At 42.3% G+C, this 23,511-nt stretch overlaps 1 protein-coding gene across 2 annotated transcripts in view; it reads left to right on the top strand.

Moving 5' to 3' along the window:
• LOC111977633 (band 4.1-like protein 1) overlaps window positions 1–23,511 on the top strand; it is a 172,181-nt gene that overhangs the window by 136,441 nt on the left and 12,229 nt on the right. The window contains exons 14-19 of one of the 2 annotated variants that reach the window (XM_070445613.1): window positions 8,456–8,611; window positions 15,747–15,791; window positions 17,571–17,702; window positions 19,883–19,963; window positions 22,177–22,242; window positions 22,975–23,070. In XM_070445613.1, the coding sequence (XP_070301714.1) occupies window positions 8,456–8,611; window positions 15,747–15,791; window positions 17,571–17,702; window positions 19,883–19,963; window positions 22,177–22,242; window positions 22,975–23,070 (576 nt within the window). Of the gene's footprint in view, window positions 1–8,455; window positions 8,612–10,099; window positions 10,175–10,588; window positions 12,911–15,746; window positions 15,792–17,570; window positions 17,703–19,882; window positions 19,964–22,176; window positions 22,243–22,974; window positions 23,071–23,511 lie in introns of those variants that run through there. The other variant, XM_070445611.1, reaches the window with a different exon arrangement.

Here is a 23,511-nt window from a genome sequence, read left to right as displayed (position 1 = left end):
TCTTCAATGCCCTTGCTGATGGAAGGAGATTTTCACTCAATCTCACGATACATACATTCATTCTTCCTTTACACGGATCAGTCGTCCTGGACCCTTTTGCAGAAAAACAGCCCAAAGCATGATGTTTCACCCCATGCTTCACAGTAGGTAGGTGTTCTTTGGATGCAACTCAGCATTCTTTGTCCTCCAACACGACGAGTTGAGTTTTTACCAAAAAGTTCTATTTTGGTTCATCTGACCATATGACATTCCCAATCTTCTTCTGGATCATCCAAATGCTCTCTTGCAAACTTCAGACGGGCCTGGACATGTACTGGCTTAAGCAGGGGACACGTCTGCACTGCAGGATTTGAGTCCCTGGCGGCGTAGTGTGTTACTGATGGTAGGCTTTGTTACTTTGTCCCAGCTCTCTGCAGGTCATTCACTAGGTCCCCGTGTGTTCTTGGATTTTTGCTCACCGTTCTTGTGATCATTTTGACCCACGGGGTGAGATCTTGCGTGGAGCCCAGATCGAGGAGATTATCAGTGGTCTTGTATGTCTTCCATTTCCTAATAATTTCTCCCACAGTTAATTTTCTTCAAACCAAGCTGCTTACCTATTGCAGATTCAGTCTTCCCAGCCTGGTGCAGGTTACAATTTTGTTCTGGTGTCCTCTGACAGCTCTTTGGTCTTGGCCATAGTGGAGTTTGGAGTGTGACTGTTTGAGGTTGTGGACAAGGTGTCTTTTATACTGATAACAAGTTCAAACAGGTGCCATTAATACAGGTAACGAGTGGAGGACAGAGGAGCCTCTTAAAGAAGAAGTTACAGGTCTGTGAGAGACAGAAATCTTGCTTGTTTGTAGGTGACCAAATACTTATTTTCCACCATAATTAGCAAATAAATTCATTAAAAATCCTACAATGTGATTCTGGATTTTTTTTCTTTCTAATTTTGTCTGTCATAGTTGAAGTGTACCTATGATGAAAATTACAGGCCTCTCTCATCTTTTTAAGTGGGAGAACTTGCACAATTGGTGGCTGACTAAATACTTTTTTGCCCCACTGTATGTGTAAAGTTATCTGAACAGTACAGTTGGTTACAGTGTTTTCATAACATTGTTGGACAAGTGTAAAAGCTCTTTGTTCTTTGTATCTGTAGAGCCAGTTCTTTTTTTTTCCTATAGTCACACTCATTTAGAATGCCTGAAGCTTTAACAAATAAAATGTTAATTGTCACTTGCGCCGAATAGAACAGGTGCGGACTTTACCGTGACATGCTTACTTACGAGCCCTTTCCCAACAATGCAGAGTTAAAAAGTAAGAACAATTTGCAAAACACAATAAAATAACAATAACATATACAATGAGGACCGGTACTAGGGTTTGAGTGGCGGGAACCCGGTTACCGAGATTTAACGCCCCAAATCACTCCTTTTTCTCAGGATAAATAACTGTGAGAAACCGGTAAATTATAAAAAATAATCTATATGAAGAGCATGGCGTGAAATGGAACTGTTAAATTATATGTGATGTCTATATCTGGCTTCGCTACGGCTTGCATGATGAATCATCAATGCTCAGCGTGGGGACAGACAGGCCGGCCATCTCAGTATGGGGCACAGTTCACAATGCATGTCGACCTGTCATCTCATCATGGTAACTTCTTTTCTTGTGACAGGTAGGCTTACATTTGCTGCAACATAGCCTATGCTACAGTAATATAAAGACTGCATGCCCGTCTAAATTACCCATCTTCATCTGGATTTCGGAGGTCATCTGATTATTTTATTGTAAAGATTATAATTTTTTATTGCAGCAGTGGAGTTTTAGCCTATCACTCGAGTATCGTTGCTTTAACTCTCTCGCAGTCGTTCTCCATCAACTCCATCAACTCCATTCAAATTGCATCCAAAATAGATAATCATGTTCTCGATTGATATATAGCCCAATATATAGATGTCTTAGACTACCTCTTTCAGGTAATAAATTCAAGGCAGTATTAGCCTTATATTTAGCTAACTAATGATTTGTTATGTATAATAAGCTTCTATTTTATAGCCACTGTCTCTTGCGCAATATGCACGCACCTGTGCTCATTTGGCTTCTCTCCTTAAAAAACGCTCCTTAGCTCTTGGACTAGAATAGCTTGCTGAACATATTTTTTTTGTTGCATTTATTATACCAATAGACTATTTGAAGTGTGTTAAATGTTAAATACGGCAACCAATAGAACTCACGGGTAGTTTGAAAGAAGTGTGAACACGCGATGGCGGTAGGCTGTAGCAGTTACCCAGCTAGCAATGAGGAATCGGCCCAGAAACGGCCCTCTTCCGGGCAGGAGCTGTTTGAATCGGCCCGGAATGAAAATGAATGACTCCCCAGAATTGGCCCAATGTGTTTCCGGTACATCGGGATCTTACCAGAATCCCCCCAGAAGCGGCCGGATGCAATTTTATATAAATGTAGACAAAATTACCCGATTTATCATTTTAAATATTACTATTATACGTTTTATACATACAAATTATACCCATCCACAAAATGTTTTTATAAAAGTTTTTTTTTATCCCCTTTTCATCATATCCAATTYTCTTGTCCCATTGCTGCTCCCGGCCTCGGGACAGGCGAAGGTCAAGAGCAGTGCGTCCTCAGAAACACAACCCGGCCAAGCCGCACTGCTTCTTGACACAATGCATGCTTAACCAGCCCCACCAATGTGTTGGAGGAAACACTGTACACCTGGTGACAGTGTCAGCGTGCATGCGCCTGGCCCGCCACAGGAGTCGCTACAGTGTGATTGGACAAGGACATCCCAGCCAGCCAAACCCTCCCGGACGACGCTGGGCCAATTGTGCGTCACCTCATGGGTCTCCTGGGCGCAGCCGGCACGGCTATTGAACCAGCATCTGTAACAAAGCAGTTTGCACTGTATGCAGTGTCGTAGACCGCTGCGCCACCCGGGAGGCCCTATCCACAAATGTTTTAATGCTTATTAATTGCCTTGTGGCTTGTATCAAAATACTAAAATACTACTTAAACAGGACTCTTAACATTAACATTTAAATTAAAATCTTTATTTTTTGATCACAGAAACCATGAGAAAATATGGGAAAATAAATAATAAAATGTTAATTATATAAAGCAGCCCACGTAATCATCTGCCAGAGAATAGCCCCAATCGGCCCGAGCCCCAAGTAATACATTTGGGCCAGATATCTCACACTGGAATCGTCCCGAGCTCAATACCCGCATCCCAGCCATAAGTAATACTGCCGAAGGCGGCCCACTCAGCCGAGTGCCCCGACTCTCAGCCGGAGTCGGCCCAGATCCACTGTGCTAGCTGGGTATTTATTCAGACCCATAACCATTCAGTCTTCGTGGAGAGAAGTGAAAGCCTTCTGCATCTATTTCTAGTCCTATATTATTCAAGGATTTCATTAGAATGATGAAGATAAGGACAACAAAACATATTTAATTTAACTGTTGGAAGGAATGAACCAACAATAGAGAAAGAAGAGGTAGGCTAATAACATTAGGGGAAATATTATGAAAGGTATAAATGTGTCGGCCTACTAATTATACAAATAGGCCCTATTATATTTCAACATTAAAATCTAATTCGCTAGCCTATACTTGTAACTTTGTAGGCCATGTGTGCTGCACCAGAATCACATGTTCTCTCCCTGCTTTATCATGGTTTGAATGATGTGCTTAATTCCAGTCCATATAATACAGTATAATACAGTACAGTACAGTAATACAGTTCCTCTCAAAAAGATTAGCCTACTGGAGCTTGAACCCTAACCGGTACCGAGTCAATGCGCTGGGGTCCGAGGTAATTGAAGGAATTTAGGTAATATGTACATGTAGGTAGGGTTAAAATGGACTAGGCAATCAGGATAAATAATTAACAGAGTAGCAGCTGCTTATGTGAAGAGTGTGTGTGTGTGTGTGTGTGTGTGTGTGTGTGTGTGTGTGTGTGTGTGTGTGTGTGTGTGTGTGTGTGTGTGTGTGTGTGTGTGTGTGTGTGTGTGTGTGTGGTGTGTGTGTGTGTGTGTGTGTGTGTGTGTGTGTGTGTGTGTGTGTGTGTGTGTGTGTGTGTGTGTCTGTGTTGTCTGTGTGAGTGTGGCGTCAATATGCATGTGTGTATGTATCGTATGTCGTCTGTGTGTGTACAGTGAATTTGGAAAGTATTCAGACCCCTTCATTTTTCCCCAGTTTGTTATATTACAGCATTATTCTAAAATGGATGAAACAGCTTTTTTCCTCATGAATTTACACACAATATCCCATAATGACAAAGCAGAAACATGTTTTTAGAAATGTTTGCACATTTTTAAACTGAGTCCTTTAGGTGCCTTTTGGCAAACTCCAAGCGGGCTGTCATGTGCCTTTTACTGAGGAGTGGCTTCTGTCTGGCCACTGTACCATCAAAGCCTGATTGGTGGAGTGCTGCAGAGATGGTTGTCCTTCTTCGAGGTTCTCCTATCTCCACAGAGGAACTTTGGAGCTCTGTCAGAGTGACAATCGGGTTCTTGGTCACCTCCCTGACCAAGGCCCTTCTCAACTGATTGATCAGTTTGGCCGGGCAGCCAGCTCTAGGAAGAGTCTTGGTGGTTCCAAACTTTTCCATTTAAAAATGATGGAGACCACTGTGTTCATGGAGACCTTCAATGCTGCAGAAATGTTRTGGTACCCTTCCCCAGATCTGTGCCTCGACACAATCCTGTCTCGGAGCTCTACGGGCAATTCCTTCCACCTCATGGCTTGGTTTTTGCTCTGACATGCACTGTCAACTGTGGGACCTTATATACTGTAGACAGATGTGTGCCTTTCCAAATCATGTCCAATCAATTTAATTTGCCACASGTGGACATTTAATCAAGTTGTAGAAACATCTCAAGGATGATCAATGCAAACAGGATGCACCTGAGCTCAATTTTGAGTCTCATAGCAAAGGGTCTGAATACTTATTTCTGTTTTTTATTTTAAATAAATTTGCACAAATTTCAAAAAATCTGTTTTTGCCTTTGTCATTATGGGGTATTGTGTGTAGATTGATGAGAAAAACATTTAATTTAATACATTTTAGAACAAGGCTGTAATGAAAGAAAATGTGGAAAAAGTCAAGGGGTCTGAATACTTTCCGAATGCACTGTACGCGCTCGTCGTCCCCACCAGGGTCTTGACCTGACTGTAGTTCGGCGTCGTAACTGACTGGCACACTGAGAAGTGTGCTCTTCACGGATTAATCCCGGTTTCAACTGTAAATCAAATAAAATACAATTTTATTTGTCACATACACATAGTTAGCAGATGTTAATGCGAGTGTAGCGAAATGCTTGTGCTTCTAGTTCCGACCATGCAGTAATATCTAACAAGTAATCTAACCTAACAATTTCACATTAACTACCTTATACACACAAGTGTAAAGGAATGAATAAGAATATGTACATAAAAATATATGAATGAGTGATGGCTTAACGGCATAGGCAAGATGCAGTAGATGGTATAGAGTACAGTATATACATATGAGATGAGTAATGTAGGGTATGTAAACATTATATAAGGTGGCATTGTTTAAAGTGGATAGTAATACATTCATTACATACATTTGTCCATTATTAAAGTGGCTAGAGTTGAGTCAGTATGTTGGCAGCAGCCACTCAATGTTAATGATGGCTGTTTAACAGTCTGATGGCCTTGAGAAAGAAGGTGTTTTTCAGTCTCTCGGTCCCCGCTTTGATGCACCTGTACTGACCTCGCCTTCTGGATGATAGCAGGGTGAACAGGCAGTGGCTCGGGTGGTTGTTGTCCTTGATGATCTTTTTGGCCTTCCTGTGACATCGGGTGGTGTAGGTGTCCTGGAGGGCAGGTAGTTTGCCCCCGGTGATACGTTGTGCAGACCTCAKTACCCTCTGGAGAGTCTTATGGTTATGGGCAGAGCAGTTGCCATACCAGGCGGTGATACAGCCCGACAGGATGCTCTCGATTGTGCATCTGTAAAAGTCTTTGAGTGTTTTTGGCGACAGGCCGAATTTCTTCAGCCTCATCATGCTGTCTGTGTGGGTGGACCATTTCAGTTTGTCCATGATGTGTACGCCGAGGAACCCTCTCCACTACTGTCCCGTCGATGTGGATAGGGGGCTGCTCCCTCTGCTGTTTCCTGAAGTCAACGATTATCTCCTTTGTTTTGTTGACATTGAGTGTGAGGTTATTTTCCTGACACCAGGGCGGGGTCGAAACCCAGGGTCTCGAGCTTAATGACGAGTTTGGAGGGTACTATGGTGTTAAATGCTGAGCTGTAGTCGATGAACAGCATTCTTACATAGGTATTCCTCTTGTCCAGATGGGTTAGGGCAGTGTGATTACGATTGTGTCGTCTGTGGACCTATTGCGGTGGTAAGCAAATTGGAGTGGGTCTAGTGTGTCAGGTAGGGTGGAGGTGATATGGTCCTTGACTAGTCTCTCAAAGCACTTCATGATGACGGAAGTGAGTGCTACGGGGCGGTGGTCATTTAGCTCAGTTACCTTAGCTTTCCTTCTATGAACTGTAGCTCAGTAGAATCTTTGAAATTGTTTCATGTTGTGTTTATATTTTTGTTCAGTGGAAAATAATGTGACAGGTGAAATGAAGAATGTGATCTGCTTTATTTCCTAACATATTGCACAAGTTGACTGCAGGTATTTACATAAAAAGGAGCTACAAAAACTACAATTTATTGAAAAACTTCAAAGAAATAGTTTCAACGGTATTGACGTATTGAAAAACAATCCTGTGGATACAGGTACACGGTACATACGGTACATGGTACATACGGTACACCGCCCAAGCTTACAAAACAATACACACAATCCCCCAAAAATACAAAATAAAGAAATCAAGAGATATCAGAAACAGCAATTTTAGATTCCGGAATATACACTGAGTATACCAAACATTAGGAACACCTTCCTAATATTGTGTTGCACCCATTAACTCTTATTAATTATTTGTATCGTTTGACAGCCCTAAATATTTTACTTCCTTCTAGAATGAACTACGGTTTTGGTAAAGCTGTATTTTGAGTTGTTATTTTATATTTTATTTTTAGCATGAAGTAGTACTCAAAATCTAATAGACATAATGACATAATTCCCCAATGATCATTCAACCATCAGAGCAAGAGCTTGACTATAAGGATTTTACAGGCACTCCGATCTGAAAATCTGATGTCAGCCTGCATGGTTGCGTGTGTGTGTGTGTGTGTGTGTTCCTGGTGTGTGCTTGTGTGTTTGTGTGTACAGCTATTGCTGGCTGTGTCCAGTTAGGGTTGTTCTGTGTGTCTGCCTGCCTCCTTGACTCAGTCTCCGCTCTTCCTCTGTCTCTGCATCCTCCCCCACTCCCCTTACCCCAATCCACCCCTCCCCATACACCCCTGTCCCTGCTTCTGCCCCAACTCTGCCATCTCAGTTGGACCAGGAGACAACCCTTCGACACAAGGAGGTATAGCTCATTGTGCTGATCTGTCCAGAGTTGGAGTCAGTTCCACATCTATTCCTGTCTATTTCTTCAGCAGTTCGAAACAGTTCCGCAATTGACTGGAATTCAGATGGAATTGACTTCAACCCTGGTTCTGTCCCAGTGCTTTGTGACCCACTCAACTGAACAAGTGGCCTCTACCAAAACATCTAGGAAATCTCATGATACTCATTGCAGACTATTGAACAACATGGAACATTACAATGTATACATATTTTAGGATTAGGATAGTGCACTGAAGCACCATTTCCTCTTTAAGTGCCTGCATCTTCAATGCAATGTCCCTATTGTTGTATGGAGATACAACACATATTTCTCTGGATTGTCAAGGATACTTAACAACATTCACTTAAACCAGCCTTCGTGTGAATAACAGCATTCACTTAAGTCAGCCTTCAATTGATGTAATGTATGATGTATGCAGCTACAGTAGTCAATGGAAATGAATACTAGACAACAGAGAAATAGCTAGCTATTCACTTAGAGTATATATTAGCACATTCAGAGTCGTTTTAATTTGGTGTTTGTTTCATCCTAATAAACATCCAAATCGATAATACTTTCATTGGCAAAGGGTTTTAATAGCATCCCAAATGCCATATTCATCCATAGACAAACTACTGAATGGAATAGAAACGCGATCACATTCGCAGCCCACAAACAAAGCACTTGATCCATGTGCTGAATTGCTGAGTATTAAGACACATTAGTGTAAGTCATTGTGTTTGTGTCTTTTCCTGTGCTCTGCCTACGATGTTAATGTCACAGTGATATGTTATTTCAGATCACGTTTTGTTCGTCCACGCATAATGCGATTTCATTTAGTGTGTCTGTGATTACTGCAGTGGTAATTAATATGATGTCATACTAATGCATATTACTCTATCCTCTTCCTCCTTCTCCTCTCCCGCCCACTCTCATTCTCTCTATCTATCCCTTTATTCTGTACAGTTTTTGGATAAGTCAGAGGATGTCTTACTGAAGCACCAGGCCAGTATCAATGAGCTGAAGAGAGCCCTGAGGGAGCCCAACAGCAAGCTGATGAACCGTGAGAAGCGGCTGTCAGGGACGTCTCCTGGCGGAACACCCGAGAAGAAGGCTGTGAGTGTGGGATGAGGGTGGTGAGGACCTGGGGTCCACTGGAGCACGGGTGGCAGTTGAGATTCACAACCTTTAACCTATATGCCACCTCTCCACTGTATGTCATACATATATCACTGATAATGCCATACTACTCCTGTTTAAACTGCCCTGACATCTGACAGTGAGTCTGTGTATGACAACATTGACATTCCAGTCTTGCATTAAGTTTCCTAGCACCTCATACCATTGACTCCCCTTGAACCCAGTAGGCTTGGAGGTCAAGACTGCAGAACAGTCACTACTCTGGCTTTGTGTTTGTGTGCTTTGTCATCTATTGGAATATTGTTAACTTGAATATTTACAGTCTGATATAAAACCAAGAACTGTATTTTTGACCGTGACTTTTGAGGACAATAATATTTCTTCAAGGTATTGTAGGTGGTTATTTATTGTAGATATATACTGCTGCAGACTCAGACCTATTGGATAGTGTGATGGTAGTGCTAAAAGAGATCATAAGAACACATTTAATTAGAAAAATAACCTGGAAAAATTGTCCTACATTTATCATTAGAGATATCTCAGTTGTATTTAAAGATAAAACTCTCTCTCTCAGAAAGTAATTCTGCAATAACTTGAAGAGATTATGTGAGGCCCTCGAGCAACAATCATCTCTAGCGTCTTCCCACCTTGATTGCCTGACAGTTAAAATGCTTCCCTTTGTGTCAGAACACCAACGCCCATGCTCTTTTGATCACTTTCACATTGTGATTGTACTGTTAAGATAGAGTACTAAGATAGTATTCTCCAGTCTAGCTCTGTCAATGCAGTCTGTTTCCAGGTATTTTTGTAGTCTACGGAAGCTTTCTCATCTGCTGTCTGAGAACAATCGGATTATAGCCGTGGAGAATATCATCAGACACCCTTGAAGGCATGACAACTCGATCTGTCATGTACTTACATAGATCGGAGGGAGAGATGCTAAAGTCCTGAATGAATAATGGCAAAGTGTGGCCTGAGAAAATCCCACTTCTCAGAGAGATTCAGAGGAAATCATAAAGCCTTTGATGTAGTTGCAAATGTTATTTTTGCATTGCAAATACCTCCTAATTTGCTTATGCAGATTTGGCAGCCGCAGGTGGAAGCTAACTAGGCCCATGTTGCTCTTTTGCAATAATCTCATCATTCGATTCAAGATTTCATCTTGATTGGCTCATATATGTTAACTCGGACTTCAATTCAGGAGAGACGTACAGTATCTTTGTAAAGTCCCTTGTCTCCATTGAATCAATATTTCTTCCCCCTTTCTACCTGTCTCTTTTCTTGAACCATTTTTCCCTCTTGCATGAAATTACCAACATTGAAATAGTATGCTTTGCCAAAGAACCATACAGTTGGTCTCTCTCCTTGTCACAAGAGTGACAGAGTTAGGGCTCCTCTAATAGCTCTTCTCCTCCCTCTCTCTTCCCCCTCCACCCCTCTTCTGGTGGGAAACGCTCGGCCCCCCATCAGGTGGTGGGCAAGGAACTAGTAAACAGCTTCTCTGTAGAGGGCTTCGTCCAGAAGACAGTGGTGACTTCCCCAGAGGTTTCCCTTCTCTTCCTCCTCTTTTGTCTTCTAATGTCTGCCTTGTAACATACTGACTGTACTGTAGTTGGCCATTTATCTGTAATGAAACTGTGGCCCGGTACCATTTTATAGACATACTGCACACTCAGCTACAGCTGATATCTCTTGCATCTTGTTTTATTTGATCTGCTGCAGTCATTGAGTTTGAGAAAATATTTAAGAAATGCAATAACCCACATATAGGCCTACATTTGGATGCAAATGTACACATTTCTATGTATGATTGCCGCAATTGTGGCGGAATAGATTGAGAGGAATGTAGAGGTTATATTTGTACTATAAAAACACATTACTGTACTGTAGCTGTTAACCTAACTTATGTTACAGTTCAGTTGCTGCCTCTAACTGTTTTTAATCTGTATCAACATGTAGGGCTCTGAGGAGTGGGTATTGATTGAGAAACAAAATACTCATCAACACGACTATAACTGGAAGGCAGAAGAACAGAACGAAGCTTCCACCTCGCCTCCCCCATTATTGCCTGATTCCTCTTGGGAAAGAAAGAAAGAATTGGAAAAAGACATAGAAGTAGCCAAGATGATTCATATCGAGGTTACAGYGGAGGATGGGCAAGAAATGATAACAGATATTGATAACTTTCCATTGTCCAAAGCCACAAGGGAAGCCCAGGATGAATGTTCTGAACCACGGTTGACTAGCAACAGCCGGTTCGTGGTGGAATTAGCTGAAACCACAGAATCTTCTGAAGAGGATTCACAGTGGAAAGCACCTCCAGCAGAACACTCTGGTGCAAAGAATGACATATTCCCAGTGTCAGACCCAGTCTCAACCCAAACCCCAGCCCCAGTCCCATTCCGAGACTCTAAGAAGGATCATCAACCCAACAGACACAGAAAAAAGAAGAGACCTAATAGTTTAAATCTGGGAATGTCAACAGAATTCATCTATGAGAAAGAGGGCGATGTCTCAAACGCTGAAGAAGACAACGGGGGATCAGACTGGGAGGATAGTCCAACAGAGAAGACAAAGGCGGGACAAATAGATCACCCTGTGTCCAGAGAGGAGCCAGACGACCAGTGTTGGGTGACGAGTCCACTGATGAAAGATGAGGAGATATCACCAGAGGCAAAATGGAAGGAGACAGTGGTTTCTGCGTATGAAGATAAGAAGAAGGAGCACAATACATCAATAGGAGACAAGGCGACTCAGGGAAGTGTAGTGGATGATCCTGCAGTGTGTGATGGAAGAGACCAGGATAAGCGCCTCATCACTGAGGTCCAGCCAGCAGACGAAGGGCTGGGCTCTGTCAATGGTCCTGGGAAAACAGAATGTGATAGTTTAGCAGAACAGGTTAGAGAACCGGTTAAAGGGTTTCATCTCAGAGAGAGGTGCATGACTGACAATAGAGAACACATAGAAGAGGTCAAGTTGAGGGAGGTCAAGACACACAAGAGACAAGCCAGTAACTCTGGGGGGGAGGAAGTGGAAGGTCTCACGTCAGAGGTCAGGGGTCAGAGAAGGTCTTTACAGAGACTATCAGGCAGCAGTCAGTCAGAAATCACCAGGATCGTTCCGCTCAAACCTGAAAGGTCAAAGAGCTTAGCATGCAAAGATGAGCAGGACAGAGGGAGTCAGGAGTCAGAGTCTGAGCTGAGTGGTGTTTTTAGAAGAGAGTACAGATGGTCAGGGGGTTCATCAGAGGGACCTTCAGACATCAACTGGAACAACGAGTCCACCTTCTATCAAACACCCACCCTGCCTACGTCATTCATCTCAACCAACGTTAGTCCAGCAAGACGGACCCACTCCCCGACTACCACACACAGAGACGCCCCACAGGAACAGGGCAGCTTCTGGGCTCTGGAAGGCTTGGCAAGAGTRGAGGCTAAAACTGAAGAGGTGGTTCAGCAACAGAGCAGCGCTGCCCGTGACGATCACTTTCAGACGTCATTCATCTCAACCAACGCTAGTCCAGCAAGACGGACCCACTCCCCGACTACCACACACAGAGACGCCCCACAGGAACAGGGCAGCTTCTGGGCTCTGGAAGGCTTGGCAAGAGTCGAGGCTAAATCTGAAGAGCTGGTTCATCAACAGAGCAGTGCTGCCTGTGATGATCCCTTTCAGGCTGCTAGAGAAGCCATAGAGAGTCATCAGTTTCTCAGCTTCAAGGTTTCAGCCTCAGCGCTCCCCAGGACAGCTCCTCCTGCCCCTCCAGTTAAAACACAGAAGGCCAGAGAGTCTGGACTCATACTCCGTAACATCAACCGCAATGTTAGCAGGGAGCCTGGCCTGGATGCAACCAAGAAGAGACACTCGGTAACTCTGCTTGCCATCTGCTTTTCAGTCATTTGGAAACAAAAAGCATCGCATGAGCTTCAGACAGAGTCGCGCACTCCCATTTTCTTATTTTCCTGTTTTCATTGACTTGAATATACATACATGTAACTTATGCCTGCCTGTACATGAAGAAGGGGGGTGGAGTTTTACTTTTGACACACTTGTTTTGGCCGTGTCTGATTGGCTGATGCAGCCAACAATGCATTTTGTCTGCTATGAGTTTGGACCCTCTCCCTTTCGGCCTCTCCATTTATCCCCCCTCCCCCTCTCTGCCTCTCTGCCTCCCTCCACCCTTATTTGCATACTTCACAGCATACCTGAAACACAACTGCTTGTAAATCTGTAGTAATCACTACAGAGCTGTGGTAGAGATTGTCAAAAAGACAAAAACAACTTCTCGGTTGTTTGAAAACTTAATAAAACTTTAAATTGAAAAAAAAAAAAAACAACTTCTCATGCTTTGGCTCATGGCTTCTATCCCCCCTCTCTTCACAGGGCGGCGCACAATTGGCCCAGCGTCGTCCGGGTTAGGGTTTGGCCGGGGTTGGCCGTCATTGTAAATAAGAATTTGTTCTTAACTGACTTGCCTAGTTAAATAAAGGTTAAATAAAAATAAATAAATAAACATTTGAACCTTAATTTTCCTTCCAATTAACCCTGTAGCAAGTCTCCTCTTTTGCAGAGGGTTGCAAGGAAACAAAGGGTTTTGCATATTGCCATGGCTCTGAGTTTTTTTTGCAATTCTCTTCCATGCTGTTTCCAAGCTGACATGTGGAGGAAGGCATGGACTTCAGACATGGTTTCATACATGTTTTACAGCTCAATTGACTGTGACAGGATCTGTGTGAGGAAATGAAAGAAGCGTGTCATTATCACCCATAAAGGCACTATATGCTACAGATATGCTCATCCATCAAATGCCGACCATTCATCTCCTGACCTCATGGATACTTGTTATAATAAGTCACATATGACACCAACTCAGTAGTTTGCGTAATGTCATGTAGATGAAAAAATAGTTTGTGATTTGACATGTTATTTCAAATGATCAACTTCATTAACATGAAAATGAATGACATGAGCATTGAGCTAAATGTGGCTTACAGTACCTTATTGGGGGATGATTATTTAAAAACCAGATCAAATGCTTTACAAGGATCACACGTTGGATGCTATAATGCTTTCTTGTAAAGCAAAGAACCCACACAGACTGTGAAGAAAGAGGCAGGAAACAAGCTGTCCAACAGCAATGCCCAGGCTGCTGTACCTTCACAGACAGACTAGCTATCAGTAAGAGATGTCGCCACGTTCATTTTACAGGTTGTATTATTAGGAGCTTGCACGTATTTGGCAGTGAAATAATTTAACATTAGGCCTCGGACCTGACAGCTTAAATACTTTTAAGTCTTTCATCTGAGTCTAGGTCATGGACACATTGGCACGACCAGGTATGGAAAGAGGTGTGAGATCACTTTGTGAGCTGCCCCACCCAAAAAGTGAAAACAGCATGTGAGAGCACCATCCGTTCTGTATACTGGTTGTGCAAAACCAGAATGGGCTTCCAAACATGTCATTAAATCATAATACAGCTGCTTACTTTTACCTCCAAAACCGCCTTTGATGTCATTGAAACCAAACGCCATTCTTTGGCCATTTGAACATTTGAGCCTCATAAAACAATTCAGTCTGTGTGGTTTGCAGCATTCTCTGAGTCTGTCCTTGGCCAATGATTGGCTTTTGCGATGCTACTATGGCTCCTCTATACTATCATATCTTACAACCTGTCTGTAATACATTCTGTATGACACTCTAGTTTATACTAATTCAAACCAGGATAACTGGCTTTACCTGGTGGGTTCTTCAGGGTTTTGCTCATTTCGAATAGAAGGCAGTGAAATCAGGAAGTAAACTAAAATTACAATTCAATGGCATTTATTTTCAATGACATCTCAATAAATGGAAAAGTAGAGGCTATTTATTTCAAAAGGTTTTCCATTTCTGAATTTTAAATTCAAACCACTTCCTGAATTGACTACCTTCAATTCGAATTGAGCCCAACCCTTGGGTTAATTTCTCTTGTCCAAACTGGTAGTAAGCTTACTTGTTTTCTGTACTCATGAAATAATGGAAGGGGGGGAGGGGACTCCCCTTCTGTGTTAGAACCGTACTGTTCTGTTGTTCTTTTGGTCTGTTAGTAGAAACCCAGTCTCTATACTGATGTCTACACTCTTAGATATAAAGGTGCTATATAGAACTTAAAAAGCTTCTTCGGCTGTCCCCATAGGAGAACCCTTTGAAGAACCCTTTTTGGTTCCAGGCAGAACCGTGTTGGGTTCCATCCAGAACCCTTTCCACACAGGGTTTTACATGGAACCCAAAGGGGTTCTACTTGGAACCAGAAAAGGTTATCCTATGAGGACAGCCCTTTTAGAACCTTTTTTTCTAAGATCGTAGTAGTCTGTCTCTCCAGCTTGGACTAACCTCTGGCTGTTCTCTCTGTTCCTCTGTTCCTCTGTTCTCTCTCTTCCTCTGCTCTCTCTGTTCCTCTGTTCTCTCTCTTCCTCTGCTCTCTCTGTTCCTCTGTTCTCTCTCTTCCTTTGCTCTCTCTCTTCCTCTGCTTTCTCTCTTCCTCTGCTCTCTCTCTTCCTCTGCTTTCTCTCTTCCTCTGCTTCTCTTTCTCTGCTTCCTCTTTTCTCTCTCTGTCTCTGCTTTCTCTTCTCTGCTATCTCTCTGTTTCTGTTCTCTCTTTCCTCTGCTTTCTCTTTCCTCTTCTCTCTCTCTTCCTCTGCTCTCTTTCTCTCTCTCTGCTCTCTCTTTCCTCTGGCTTTCTCTCTTCCTCTGTTTCTCTGTCTCTTGTCTCTCTTTCTCTGCTCTCTCTCTTCTTCTCTTCTCTCTCTCCTCTTTTCTCTCTTCCTCTTTTCTCTCTTCCTTGCTCTCTCTGTTCCTCTGTTCTCTTTCTCCTCTGCTTTCTTCTCTCTTCTCTCTCTCTTCTGCTCTCTTGTTCTCTGTTCTTTCTCTGCTCTCTCTCTTCTCTGCTTTCTCTCTTCTCTGTTCTTCTCTTCCTCTGCTTTCTCTGTTCCTTCTGTTCTCTCTTTCCTCTGCTCTTCTCTTCCTCTGTTTCTTCTCTGTTCTCTTCTTCTCTGCTCTCTCTGTCTCTCTCTCTTTCGCTCTCTCTGCTTCTCTCTCTCTCTGCTCTCTTGTTTCCTCTGCTCTCCCTTTGTGGGAGCAGAGCCTCCACTCCGCCGTCTATGAAGATACAGTAGATGATGCCAAGGTCACTTTACATAATGAATTTAACCATATGCCTCCCATGTTCCCACTTTTGCACTGTTCTCTCTGTGATAGATCAGTCTCCCTCACAGTCATCCATGGGTATCTCTATGCATGCTGCCATATGACAGAGGCTGAACCGTGATTATGCCACAGTCGTTTACCCTCCGCTAAATTCCTGCCTGTAATGCTTCCCCATTCATCTCTTCTCTCCTCCATATAGGTCAATACTATGTGTAACAAATTGCGTGCCCAGAGAAGATAAGTTTTTATGATCATGTATGCATGTGTAACATGTACTGTATAATGGCCTTGAGCAAAGATCCTACATGAATACTTCTACACACTCCAGGAGACATATTTACTTCCAGAGGATCATTTATCTCCTGTTCATCACTCATATCATCATCATCTATCATCATCATATCATCCATCATATCATCATCATTCATCATCATCATACATCATCATCTTCACCCCTTTCATGGTCACTCCCTGCCTGAGCAACTGCTAGACTGGCCCTGTGTTGTGACTGCATTTTGTGTAATCCCTCTCTCACCCAGAGGGAACCCTGGGAGAGGAGGCCTCGGCCAGGCTCCGCCTCGGAGGAGGATCCGAGCGTGACACTGTGGTCTGCATGAAAGAGACCCACTTGGGCATCGAGAGGAAGTGCTCCAGCATGACGGTCAGCTCCACGTCCAGCCTGGAAGCTGAGGTGGACTTCAACCGTCATCATGGACTCCACACGGGCGTGGAGGAGTTCTCCAAGAGCTGTCTTAAGCTGGGGGAGCGGCTGCCCGAGGTGGGCCAGGACGATTTTGAGGAGACCTCCAGGTTCTATTCAGCCCGTCTCATGGCTCTCATGACATGTCCCTGTAGAGGAGATGCCTTCTGTGCACCATGAGGTAGACACAGACATACTGTACCCCATCATGATCATTGCAACTCTATGCTTCTAAAGGCCGGAACTGCCCTGCTAGGGCGCCTGCCCTTATAAATTAAATCACCTGTCACCTTTTTGTTGGACCATTTTCAGTTACATTTGGGTTATTTTTTGTCAATGTTTTAACTTTCAGGTTATAAAATTATAAATAATTTTATCCATTTGCTTCTGCTGTTTTTATATTCTTTTCCTATGGTCTTATCATGTTTTTTATTCATTTTCCTTATGGTTTATCCATGTTTTCTATTCATTTTCCTATGGTTTATCCATGTTTTCTATTCATTTTCCTATGGTTTATCCATGTTTTTTATCCATTTGCTTCTGCTGTTTTTTGCTTTAGATTATTGTGCAATGTGTATGTTTCCTTGTATTTTCCCTTCCATTGTCAATCATGCTTTCTTTACTGAATGTTTGGTCTAAGTTATATACAATCACCAATTGATACTGTAGTATGGGCATACTTGTATTGTTTCATTGTCTGTTTGAAAAGTATTGTAATCTTTGAATAGTAAATGTATTGTAGTTGACCTAAGGATAAGCATGTTCAGTACCATGTTGAAGCCAGCACGTATTTTACAGAATATACCGTACTCAGACATGTTTTGACCATGTCAATTTGATCATCTGATGGATTTTCATGTGTCTCAAAAGTCATTCAGCAACCCAGAATGCTTCCCATTATAGAAACCTATAAAAACAACACATTTTGGGGGTCAATTTCAGGCCATTTGTTGACAGTTTTTTTACTGTCAGGGAATATTGATGAAGTTAGACCAGAGACATTCTATTGTTCTCTATCTACGTAGTCTCACTGTACCTGTCTGTCTCACCCTGCTGCAGCCCCCAGTAGCCAGGAAAGACCCCAGTGCTGTTAGCGCTGCCCAGATGCTGAGGAAGGCCGACGCCAAGATGGAGACACACACCAATGGGTCAGAGGTCACCAACACCAACATCATGGACATGTCAGAGCAGGTATACTACATCAGGCTATGTCCATGGACTCACATCTGTCCCCTGTGTTTGGTGGATGATTCCGCCTGGTACAGTAGTCTCATCTGTTTGTGCTCCAGCCAAGTCCTCTGCCAACAAACACGACAGAGGAGTTGGCTAAAACACAAACAGATCTACTTTCAGTGCTGTGCTAGTGCATACTAATAAGGGTGCATACTAATGAAGGTGCAAACTAATGATCAAATGTAGCAGAGAGGTCTAAATTGTTTGAACAAAACATGTCTGAAATGATCTTGAGCAGGAAATGAAAACATGTAGTGAATAAGACAATAGTAGGACCATTATCGAGTCATTTTGACCCCATCAATCTGCCATTTAGTTTGGTATTTTTGTCATTTAAAAAGGTGTAGCCTATATCCATTTATGTATACATCCGGCCGAGGCAGGCGCCAGAACAAATCTTTTTTTTTTCACGGCACCTGCTCAGTGCACACAGTTCTGTCTTTTTTTGCACTTAGGCTTCGGAGGTGTAGGTTCAGGTTGAGGTTCAGAATCATAAGAAAACTCATCAGAGATGTCATCATGATTCATTTCTTCCCCATCATTGGAGTAATTTTCATTCAAAATGGTATATACTCTATCAGTCTACTCTGGCAGACTTGGAAAACACATTCAGAGCTTGTGTAATTTACAATGGCAACGAAAACCATGGACAACGCTAACGAGTGCATCCATTCGTCTTGGTCTTCTTGCCATTTGTAAATTATGCAAGCTCTCAATGTGTACTCCAAGTAGGCCAGAGTAGACTGATAGAGTACATACCATTTTGAGATTATAATTAGAATAGATCAATACAATATAATGGCCTGCCCTGTTCTTCATTCACAATAAGTGATTACATAATTGTGCGTCGTTGCTTCCCCTCGCTCATCAACTCATCCATTCTCCCTCATCATACTTTAGCCTACTTCATTTATTTCATCTGTTGTTATATGTGTAAAATTAGTTTCAGTATAGTTTAGGTTGAAGAGAATTGGACTAGTAACCCGAAAGGTTGCAAGATCGAATCTCTGAGCTGACAAGGTAAATATCTGTCGTTCTGCCCCTGAACAAGGCAGTTAACCCACTGTTCCGAGGCCGTCATTGAAAATAATAATTTGTTCTTAACTGACTTGCCAAGTTAAATAAAGGTAAAATAAAAAATAGTTTAGGTTCACTTTCAAGGAAATTATCGGGTTGATTTTCAAATGGGCACGGCATCTTCAACTATCGGGAGAAGGAGGGGCAACGGGGTAAACTATATAAAAAATTGTCAATATCACCAGTTCAATTTGTGATATTAAGATTCTAATAACGACAGTGTTGAAATAGCGCCCCTCCTGTCTTACAATTTGTAGCCTGATGTATCTGATGCGGTCTGGCAAAAAAGAGAATGTCATGCCATACTCTTCTAGTCCAGACAGCATCAGATACATGGGCTACACATACTGAGACAGAGAAGCTCTGTTTCGTTTGTTCGGATGCTTTGTCTGACAATGATGGGTCATTCTGTTGGCGCGGGTCTCGGTTAAATAAATGATCAATATTTGAATATTTTATTTGGATGGGCAAGGAGGTACGGTAGGGCGGGCCAGGAGGTATGTTAGGGCAGGCCCCCTAAGGCCTGTACTTAACTCCAGCCCTGAGTCTATGGTATAGCCTAATATATATTAGCCTTTTTCTCGTCATATCTCTGCAGATCTTGATTAGACTGAGTGCCTTATTCTCACAACCACAATGACATAATTGCATCATTATGGAGGGATTAAAGTATTGACAGGAAATGAACGAGAATGATGAAAGAATGCGGGAGTTCCATTCATCTCTAGAGTCTGAGCAAGAAGCAGTGGCAGCCCCAACAGGTGCCTGATTAAAATGTAATTAGTGCCTCTCTGGTGTGCCATTCATCTAATGATGAGGATGAGCTGTGTCAGTGATCTGGAGAGGGTGCCTTTGAAGTGGAAACTCAAGTCAACAATTTTACTTCTCAGTGAAAGACGTGCTAAGCATGGAAATAGAATGTCTAGAATAGGTGGATAGTCTAATAGATAACAGATGGATATTTATATGGTGTAGAGCCTCTTGGGCAGATGTGCTCTTGATTTGTAGTAAGCCACGATACAGTAGTGTTTGTGTGTGTGTATGTGTGTGTGTATCTACAGCAAATGGAGACTGACGTCAACTGTAATGACACTAAGGTCTCCAGCAGCACTGATGTGGCTCAGCCACCAGAGGGAGACCTGGTATGTGTCAGTCCCTCTCTTGACAACAGCAGAAAGGCTGGAAGGCTATGCTACGCTTGCTCTGGCTGCAGTCTGATTTTCTGCTGTACATTCTCGACCCTTCTCTCTGAACCGCACACTCATTAACTTCCCATGATGGATTTGACTGGAKCTGGACTGGTGTAATTATTGTGCTCATGGGGGATAAGGGTATAGAGAATCTCTCTAATCTGCCATTACATGTTTTGCATGTGCAAATAATGGGCTGCAAGTTTAGAGAGTATATTTAACCAGATTGTGGCCAGATTGTTTCGTTTTCTGCCTTGATATGATATTGACTCACAATATTTGCATGCACATCCTTTTAAAATAAGCTTGTTAAAATTAAGACTTCTCCCGCCTTCTCAACCATGCATAGCTCTTTAGTTTATATCATACTGCTACCCTATAATTGGCTTGTGTTGTCTATGACACTTAAAGGGGCAATCTGCAATTGCTACATTCATTTTTGGACTTATAAATTAATGATATGTACCCATTGATTCTTGAAGAATGTAACTTATAAATGCCTCATGAGCTTAGTTCAACTGTTGTACCCCACCAGAACTCCAAATATAAGCTTGTTTTACGCCAATGTTGGTAAATTTGGTAAATGTAAACAAACACTATATAGTCTCAAAACATGGTTAAAACAATCATGTTCATATCATGCATCCAATGCTCTGTCTATGTATTTGAGAGTGGTTACATTTCTCCAGCTCCATCCATCAGCTTTTTACCGAAACAGAACCAAGGCAGAAGACTTTGGTATTGTTCAACTGCTGATTGCCACTTTAATGTTTCAATTAACTCCAATTTGTATCACAGTGCCAACAAACATGCTGTTTTGATAATGACAGGAGGATCTGTTGAGTTGAACTTCAATAGTTGGTACATAACCATGTTGATACCATACTTCTGTAGGGCGGCAGGTAGCCTATCGCTTAAGAACGTTGGGCCAGTAACCGAATTTCCGAGCCGACTAGGTCAGAAATCTGTCGTTGTGCCCTTGAGCAAGGCACATACAGTGGGGAGAACAAGTATTTGATACACTGCCGATTTTGCAGGTTTTCCTACTTACAAAGCATGTAGAGGTCTGTAATTTTTATCATAGGTACACTTCAACTGTGAGAGACGGAATCTAAAACAAAAATCCAGAAAATCACATTGTATGATTTTTAAGTAATTAATTTGCATTTTATTGCATGACATAAGTATTTGATCACCTACCAACCAGTAAGAATTCCAGCTCTCACAGACCTTTTAGTTTTTCTTTAAGAAGCCCTCTTGTTCTCCACTCATTACCTGTATTAACTGCACCTGTTTGAACTCGTTACCTGTATAAGAACACCTGTCACACGCTCAATCAAACAGACTCCAACCTCTCCACAATGGCCAAGACCAGAGAGCTGTGTAAGGACATCAGGGATAAAATGTAGACCTGCACAAGGCTGGGATGGGCTACGGGACAATAGCCAGTCTCCAGACCTGAATCCAATAGAAAATCTTTGGAGGGAGCTGAAATTCCGTATTGCCCAGCGACAGCCCCGAAACCTGAAGGATCTGGAGAAGGTCTGTATGGAGGAGTGGGCCAAAATCCCTGCGCAGTGTGGTGCAAACCTGGTCAAGAACTACAGAAACGTATGATCTCTGTAATTGCAAACAAAGGTTTCTGTACCAAATATTAAGTTCTGCTTTTCTGATGTATCAAATACTTATGTCATGCAATAAAATGCAAAGGAATTACTTAAAAATCATACAATGTGATTTTCTGGATTTTTGTTTTAGATTCCGTCTCTCACAGTTGAAGTGTACCTATGATAAAAATTACAGACCTCTACATGCTTTGTAAGTGGGAAAACCTGCAAAATCGGCAGTGTATCAAATACTTGTTCTCCCCACTGTAACTCTAATTGCTCCTGTAAATTGCTCTGTATAAGAGCATCTGCTAAATGACTAAAATTGAAAATGTAAGTGGTTATGCTACACTTTTGCTTGGCTGCCTATTGGTTTATAACTTGGCTTATAGGTTCATCCTAATACCTTGCTTCTGATTCCCTACGGTCAGGCTTGAGGACTGTATGTTCCCATATGGACACATTGCTCTTCTACCTGATCAGTTTAGTCTGCATGAGCATGATGACTTCATCCCTTCATCCATGTGACATTTCCTCTCCTCCCTCTCTTCATCCCAGAACCAGAACCAGGGAGTTGGCAGTAGGAAGGAGGCTCCTCTCCCTAGTAAAGAAAATTGCTCCCCTGTAAGTACCTAGTTCACCTCACCATCCTCCCCTCACTCAATAGACGGACTATATTACTGTCCTACAGTATGGCAGAACACAGCATGGCCCCAATGTAGCTGTTGATTTATTGAGAGAGAGGTGGGAAAAGATTCAGTTGTATTTTGACTGGACTAGAACCAGCAACATAGTTTGTGTGTGTCTGTGTCTGTGCCTGAATTAAATTGGGAATTCAGATGTGGGGAGYCCTATTTGGAGGGGTAAGGGTTTAGCCAGGGTTGGACATAAAGCTAGGGTTAGGTTATACCAAGATTTGTATGTTTAGTGTTATATCTGGCCTATGCCATGTCTCTCACTGTATTGCAGTGTATTTTGTTGTACGCGAAGCAAATATCTGTGTAAATCAGACATTAAAGAAATATCGAATATAATCTAAGATTAGAGTTATGACTAGGGTTAGGGTTGAGCTAGGTTGTAGACATGAAGCTAGGGTTAGGCCGGGTTAGCGTTAGGGTTTTGGCTAGGGTTAGGGTAATGGTTACTGCTTTAAGTACAATGTATTACCGTTTTAAGGTTAGTGTTTGGGGTTTGTACTCATATCCTTTCTATTCTACTCCTCTTTGTACAAGTAAGATGATGGAGCTCAGCCCAGGGTAACTCTGTCCCCCCAAAAATATGTGTGTGTGTCAGTGTTTGAAGCAGCTGTGCTTATAATGAAACTGACCCTTCTTCCTCCTAATAACAATGCTGCAGGTAAAGGCAGGCACCCTGGGGAGAGAGGCTAAAGAGTCCCCCCTGAATGTCACCACTGACAACGTCACCTCGGCAACCACAACTCAAGTTACCAAGGTAACTCCTCCTGTCTCATTTCCGCCCTTTAAAAATATAAAATAATTGTTGATGGGACTTGACATTACTGAAAATGGCAATATTTAACTTTTGGGGCAACCAAATTCACATAGAAATGTGAGTTATAGATCTATCATTCTACTTACAGTTGAAGTCGGAAGTTTACATACACTTAGGTTGGAGTCATTAAAACTAGTTTTTCAACCACTCCACAAATTTCTTGTTAACAAACTATAGTTTTGGCAAGTCGGTTAGGACATCTACTTTGTGCATGACACAAGTAATTTTTCCAACAATAGTTTACAGACAGATTATTTCACTTATAATTCACTGTATCACAATTCCATTGGGTCAGAAGTTTACATACACTAAGTTGACTGTGCCTTTAAACAGCTTGGAAAATTCCAGAAAATGATGTCATGGCTTTAGAAGCTTCTGATA

This window comes from Salvelinus sp. IW2-2015, linkage group LG1 (genome assembly GCF_002910315.2).
Source record: "Salvelinus sp. IW2-2015 linkage group LG1, ASM291031v2, whole genome shotgun sequence".
Taxonomy (NCBI): domain Eukaryota; kingdom Metazoa; phylum Chordata; class Actinopteri; order Salmoniformes; family Salmonidae; genus Salvelinus; species Salvelinus sp. IW2-2015.
The sequence above is the reverse complement of the archived record's forward strand: the minus strand, read 5'-3'. Positions and strand labels throughout refer to the sequence as shown.